At 58.6% G+C, this 6,624-nt stretch overlaps 1 protein-coding gene across 2 annotated transcripts; it reads left to right on the forward strand.

Moving 5' to 3' along the window:
* The first annotated feature begins 900 nt into the window (after positions 1-900).
* Positions 901-5,046, forward strand: PVRIG (PVR related immunoglobulin domain containing). Of its 2 annotated transcripts, XM_004386787.2 has the most exons (5): positions 901-1,369; positions 1,508-1,858; positions 1,976-2,096; positions 2,193-2,250; positions 2,359-5,046. In XM_004386787.2, exons 1-5 carry the CDS (start codon positions 1,249-1,251, stop codon positions 2,680-2,682), a joined length of 975 nt encoding a protein of 324 aa, XP_004386844.1. In that variant the 5' UTR covers positions 901-1,248; the 3' UTR covers positions 2,683-5,046. The 2 variants fall into 2 exon arrangements, with proteins under 2 accessions (XP_004386844.1, XP_023596850.1); XM_023741082.1 differs by having other exon boundaries at positions 1,508-2,096.
* The last annotated feature ends 1,578 nt before the right edge of the window (positions 5,047-6,624 follow it).

Raw genomic sequence — 6,624 nt, forward strand, 5'->3', positions numbered from 1 at the left:
ACTATGTTCTAGGCCTGAGCAACTGGAAGAAAGTTGCCATCGACTGTGATGGGGACAGCTGCAGACGGAGCAGACCTCAGTTTTGGGCAAGTCAAGTTTGTGATGTTTGCATCCCTGAGTCAATGACAAGTAGGCAGCTGGATACCTGAGACTGGAGTTCAGGAGTGTAGTTTGGGCCAGAGAGGTAAACATGGGACTCATTGGCACATAACCAGTACCAGCTGCCATTGAGCCATTCGTTGAGTCATTCAACCTCATGGCGACCCGCTCTGTGTCAGAGTAGAACTGTGCTCCATAGGGTTTTCAATGGCCAATTTTTTAGTAGATCTCTAGGCCTTTCTTCCAAGGCACCTCTGGGTGGACTTGAACCACTAACCTTTCTGTTAGCAGCTGAGCACTTAACCGTTTGCACCACCCAGGGACTCCCATTGACACAGAGGGTGTTTAAAGGCCAGTTCAGGTGTCCTCAATAAATATGTGGTGGGCAAGCTGAGCTTAGTTCTTCCATAGCCTCCCTGCTGGCCTCTGCTTACAGACATTTCCTCTTCCCAAATTCCTCACATCCTTTCCCCTTAGCTGGATGAGGGGCATGACTCAGAGAAGTGCTCCTCATGAGAAACCAGGTGCCTCCACTTGCTGCAGGAAGGAGATTCTTTGGAGCCTTCACCTGCAGCATCTCTCCCTCCCTCATCCCAGCATCCTTTCCAGGGCCTGCGCTGGCCACAGGCGGCTTGTGAAGGGAACCTGAGCCTGCCCTACCCTACTCACACAAAAGCACAGACTTTGGGGACAAGGAAAACCTTGTCACTATCACTTTAAGTTTCCTGAGGGAGGGGGATCAATAACCCAGAACAGTAAGTCCCCGGGTTATGAACGTCCTACATACAACTCAACTCCGTACTTGCCCTTTAATATTATGTAAATCTGCCCTCACTTTGAAACGATTGAACCAACCCCTACTCATAAGAAATTCTTCCTCACAATCACCTTCACTTGTTGCACATGCAGGTTTTAAATCCCCGAAAAGACTTCGAGCCTTTTCTTGCACTAAAGTAAGGCTAGATAAGAACTGTACACACCTGTTCCAACTTACCTACAAATTCTTAAATACATACTTAGGAACGGATCTCATTTGTAACCTGGGGACTGCTGGCGGCATTCACCATCTCTCAGGTGACAATGAGAACAGGAAGCGGGGCTGGGCTGCTGTCCCCGCCCCACCTGCTCCCAACATGAAAACTTCCTGTGATGAGAACGGAAACACAGGTGCTGTCCCCAGTAGCCCCAGAGCCTGGGCAGAGGGGAGCCATGGTTGGGCCCCAGCCCCTGGCTCTACTCTTGGTCCTGCTGACCCTCTGTCTCAGTACTGGTGAGTGGGAGGCTGGGCTGGGCTGGGCTGGGCTGGGCTGGAGGCCACAGCCTGGGGGAGGGGTCAGAGAGAAGCAGAGGCCACCCTAGGTAGAGGTGGAAACACAGCCTCAGACCCTCCTATCTCTGTATTCCACAGGGACCCCTGAGGTGTGGGTGCAAATTAAGATGGAGGCCACTAAGGTCCCATCCTTCACTATCCGCTGTGGATTCCTGGGATCAGGCTCCATTTCCCTGGTGACTGTGAGCTGGGGGGGGCCAGATGTTGCCGGAGGGACCAGGCTGGCTGTGCTGCACCCTGACTTCGGCACACAGCAGTGGGCCCCTGCTCATCAGGCCCACTGGGAAGCCAGAACCAACATCTCCCTCACCCTTGGAGGGTCAGAGGGGAAAAGCCCCAGTCCCAACAGCACCTTTTGCTGCAAGTTTGTGTCCTTCCCTGAGGGCTCCCAGGAGGCCTGTGGGAACCTCCTTCTCAGCACAGACCAAGGTAGGTCTGATGAGGAGAGGGGTCCAGGGAGGGAAGGGAAGGATTCAGGGACTAGGGATGGCAGAGAGGGGCTCATGGACCCTAGCTGCCCATCTGGTGCATCTCTCTCTGTGGCAGATCTTCCTGCCCCTACTCCAGCCTCCATTCTGAGGGCACACCTGGCCGGGATCTTTGGGGTCTCAGGGGTCCTCCTCTTTGGTTGTATCTTCCTCCTGCACCTGCTTCAGCAGAGGCATTGGTAAGACTGGGCCCTGGCCCCATCCCCAACCCCAGTCAAAATCCCCACACTGCTGAGCTAGCGCACGCTCTGCCTCTGCCTCTGTCTTTCTCCCAGGTCTGTCCCTAGGCTTCTGCCACCCCACACCAGCCCCTGGACACAAAGGCGAGCTCAGGTGAGGACAGGGGGTCATGTGTGGAGCGGGCAGCAAGAGGAGCTGGAGTTGGGGGTTTATGAGCTAGGGGGAGTCTCACTTGTCCCTCTTTCCCTATTACTCCTGCAGCCTGCTGGCCAGACCTCCCGGGCCTCCCTCCACATCCCCTACACCACCGTCAACACTAACTACTTCTGCCCAGCAGCCCTGGAGATGGCCCACCACCACCAGCAACTCTCCCGGTGGCCACCGCTCCCCATTCCCACCACATCCCAGACCCAGGCACTGGCCCCCTGGGCACCCCTGCCTGCGTCCGCCCACAGCAGTTTCATCTCTGTTGAGAATGTACTCTATGCTCAGGCAGGAGGGAGCCCTCCTCACTCTGGCCCAGGTAGCCCCAACCTCATCCCATTCCCTGACCCTCTGGAGCCCAAGCCACGGAGGAACGCTTAGTTCAATAAGGGAGGCCCCAAGTCCACCCGGCTTTCCTTGTCTCCCAGGCCTCTGGAACTTGCCATCTGGTGGGAGTCTTGTTCCTGGGCTCCTGACATTTTTGCACATCATGTTTTACTCTTAGTCTCCATGACGTGTCACCACGCATACACAACCAGAGCCCACTTGCTGCGGATGTGGTCAGTGTGTGCACGTGTGTGCTTGTGATATGACAGCAGCCCATCCCAAGTTGTTTCCTGTTTTGAACACTTCCCCAGCCCTCAAAATTAAGTCAGCAAAATGGTTTGTCTGATTTGGGCCTTGGCTGTGCTTTTTTGTTATGTAGGGGGGTAAGGTGTGGATAAGAGGTTAGAGGCAAGTTCAACCCCTGGGAGGCAAGGGCCAAATTAGACCCAGGTGAGAGGGGACCTCAGCGTGAGGGCCCAAGGAGAGGGCAGAGAGTCCCAATTTCAGCCATCTTTCCCCACCCCCCGGATGGTTTTTTCTAGGCCTTTGGGGCTGGAGCAGCAGTGCCAAGGCAGGGGGCCTTCCTAGCTCTGCAGATCTCACTGAGGGCCACCAGGGGCTGGGCAGGCAGGACCAAGGGCTTGGTGGGCTCAGGATGCTCCGCACTCAAATGTCTCCACATTCTTGGACAGCAGCAAGGGCTCCCGGGGCAGGATGTGGTCATGGCAGGAGTCTCAATCCCAGAAAGGTCCCTGTGGTCTGACCTGACATCCCTCTGACAGGGATCCCTGAGATGGCCTGAGGGTGGGGGCCTGATGCCCTCCTTCCACAGATAGACTTTTATTGGGGGGAGCCCACCTCACACCTGCCCACAGTGACTTCCTCCCACTTCTCTTCTGCAACAAGGGTACCAGGAACTACTTCCTGTTGGTCACTTGAGGGGCAGGCAGAGAGGCCCGCTCAGACACATGCTCACCTACCCACCAATCTTCTATCCAGCAGTCTTTGCCACATGAGACAACTTGAGTGAGAGGGCTTTGTAAGCTTCGAGCCTGCACAGGAACATGGTGGATTCTGGTGGCAAGAGGGCAATGTGATCTTGAAGCAGGATGAATACCCTCTATTAGCGTGGATACTTGCAAGGATGCAGGAGAGGGAGGGACACCTGCCTCTTGATCCCTTCTTTGGTTCTGCATGTGGGAAATCCCAGGTGGTGCCTGGCTCAGGGAGGGCCTGCCTGGAGGCTGTCCAACCAGACTCCTCTGGCAATCCAGTCTGCTTCTGAGTGGACCCAACCCCATCCAGCCACCAGATCTATACTGGGCTGGGGGGAGGTGAACCAGGCAGGGCGGAGGGGGTGGTTAAGGGGTCCTGGGGCCCTGCCTTCCTTAGCTAGTGACCATTGTCATCCTCTGAGAAGCCATCAGCACTGGCCTAGTGAACTCAGTGGTCTCTGCAGGACTGGGGACTTAAAGGGGGACAGGAAGATGCTGCTGAGGTCCCCAAGGCAGGACAGAGAGGCAGCGTCAGGGAGGGAAATGTCAGTGAGAGAAGAGGTGAACGAGGGCCCAGCAGCCTTGGGACCATGTGAGGACCAGGGACAGGGTGTGGGGGAGATGGGGCTGCAGAGGTCCCAGGGGAAGCCTTGGCGGATCCCCAGGAAACTTAGCTTCTCTAAGAAGAAAATGTTCATGGAATAAGGAGAGACCGCAGATCTCCAGCCCACCCTCAACCGAGAGGAGGGATGTGCCCTGGCCTGAGCCTTTCTTCCGCAGCTCAGAAGGCCAGGCTGGCCCCTGTGGTACTCGAAGCCAAGGATCCGGGGAACCTGGAAGTCTCCCCACAGTTGGCCTGATCCCCTCTGCCCAGATCCAAATGCCAGAGCCAGCAGTCACCGATAGGAGCCCCTGAGAGACTGAAGCTGTAGAGGTGTGACCGTGGGGGTGTAGCGTGTGGGGGTGTGTCGGTGGGTGGTGGCTAGACTGCAGATCAGGAGAGGCCCTAGTCTCAGTCTCCAAGCCCCCTTTTCGGAACGCAATCTCTGCTCATTCAACGCATGTGGAAATTGAAGCCCAAAGAGAAACACGACTTGCCCAAGGGGACAGAACTGGGTCAGCACCAGCAACTCCACACCTCCCTCCCCTTCAGCTACCGCGGGCACCCAGGGCAAGCCTGGGTTGGAATCCCACTGGCTGAGTGACTCCTGGGCCCTTACTTAGCCTCTCCGAGGCTCACTCTGCTCATCAGGTACTTTAGGGTGAGGGGAGAGTGAAGAGTGTAAGCCCGGGAGAGTCCTAAGTACTAAGCGACTTCGCATGGAATGTCTTATTTATGATTTACACCACCCCCAAGAGGTAGGTGTTATTATTAAGTACGTTTAACAGATGCGTAGCCTGAGGTTCAGAGAGGCTCAATAACCAGCCAGAGGTCCCAGAGCTGGTCGGCAGAGGTGTTCTTAGCCCCTCACAGAGGCACGGACGCTGCCGACACAAATGAGAGACTGAGGGCCGGTGCCCCCAGCCTGGGCCTGGACACTTTCCATCCCCCGCTTGAGGCGCGGCCTTGCTGGGTGGTACGGAGAGGCCGGGCAGGGTGGCAGGATCCCTCGGTAGGTGGGCACTGGGCCCTGGGCGGAGGGTGATCCCCAGGCTGCTGCCCACCCGCACCGCGCGCAGGGAGCCGTGGGTGCGGTGAAGTGGCGCCACTGATTGCGCCTGCGGAGGGCCGGGCGGGCCGCTGCCGGGGCGGCTCGAGTGGGCTGGAGTTGGCTGCCCGCCGGAGCTCTGGGCCGAAGCTGCCAGGCCCACTGGGCTAGGTCCCGCTCCGGGGCGCTGCAGGCCAGGCAGGAACGGAGTCGTGTCCTCGGTTACCCCACCACCTCCGGACCCGGAGCCGCAGCCCCCCGCCCCTCGCCTACCCCGTGGCAGGCCCAGCAGCCCCCTTCGGAAGCCGAACCCTAGCTCGCCCTCCCGGACTACCACCATCAGTACCTGCTCGTCTCCCCCAAGACCACCCCCCATCAGCCTGCACGCTCGCCCTCACCCTCACCCTTACCCACCCCCAAGCGCAGTCCAGCAGCCAATCCCCGAGGACCCGCCCACCCCAAATGTGCGCCTCTCCTAACTACACCAGAGCCTGCTTTCCCAGTCTGGCCCCTGGCACCTGGCAGCTCGCTCCCCAGGCCCCAGCTCCGAGACAGTCCCCACTCCCCAGTCCGCTGGAGGATCCTCCCCAATGGTCCCCAGAGCCCGCTCCTAGTCCCCCGTTCACCTACAGCCTGCCCCTGGCGGGAGCTGCAGCCCTCTTCTGTCCCCTCCGGGCAGACCCCCGCACCTCTCCCAGCCGTTCGGTCCCTCAGCTCCAGCCCCTCAGCTGCCATCGCCCTGTACTGGTCCCCAGGCCCCCAGGCGCCGGGGCAGCCGCCTTCCCTCACTCACAGTCCCCGTCCGGGGGACCAGCCAGGAAGAGCTGTGTGCCCAGATGGAGCCCCGGAACCACCACACCTGCCCGCCCCTGTGTAATCTCCGCCGATTGTCATCCTGGAAACTCGGACCCTTGGGTGGGGAGGGGGGCACCTTAGAGCGCCGGGTGAGTCAGGGCCTTGCCCCCAGCTCTTCCAGGGGCACCCACCTAGCTCTTGCTGGGGTGGCTTGGAGGCGGCGGCGGTGAATGACAAGGGGCCTGGGGACCTACGAGAAGAAAATGCCACAGAGGGGTGTGTGAGGGCTCGGCCTGCAGGATGCAGGGAGAAGGCCCTAGGCCAAGATGGGATGGGGTTGACAGGGGCCTCCTAGAACGCACCTGGAAAAGCCTCCTGTGTCTCTCCTGTTCTCTGGATCTCTCCCAAGCTCCATCCCAGAAATAACTCCTGGAAGACAAACCACCAACTGTGCCCCTCATCCCTAACAAACACACATGCAAAAGCACACCAGAGAGCACAGACTCTCAGGAGCGTGCGTGTTCTCAGAAGCACACAGGACACTAGATCTGTTGGCC

Source organism: Trichechus manatus, unplaced genomic scaffold, assembly GCF_000243295.1.
Source record: "Trichechus manatus latirostris isolate Lorelei unplaced genomic scaffold, TriManLat1.0 scaffold00170, whole genome shotgun sequence".
In the NCBI taxonomy this organism is placed as follows: Eukaryota; Metazoa; Chordata; class Mammalia; order Sirenia; family Trichechidae; genus Trichechus; species Trichechus manatus.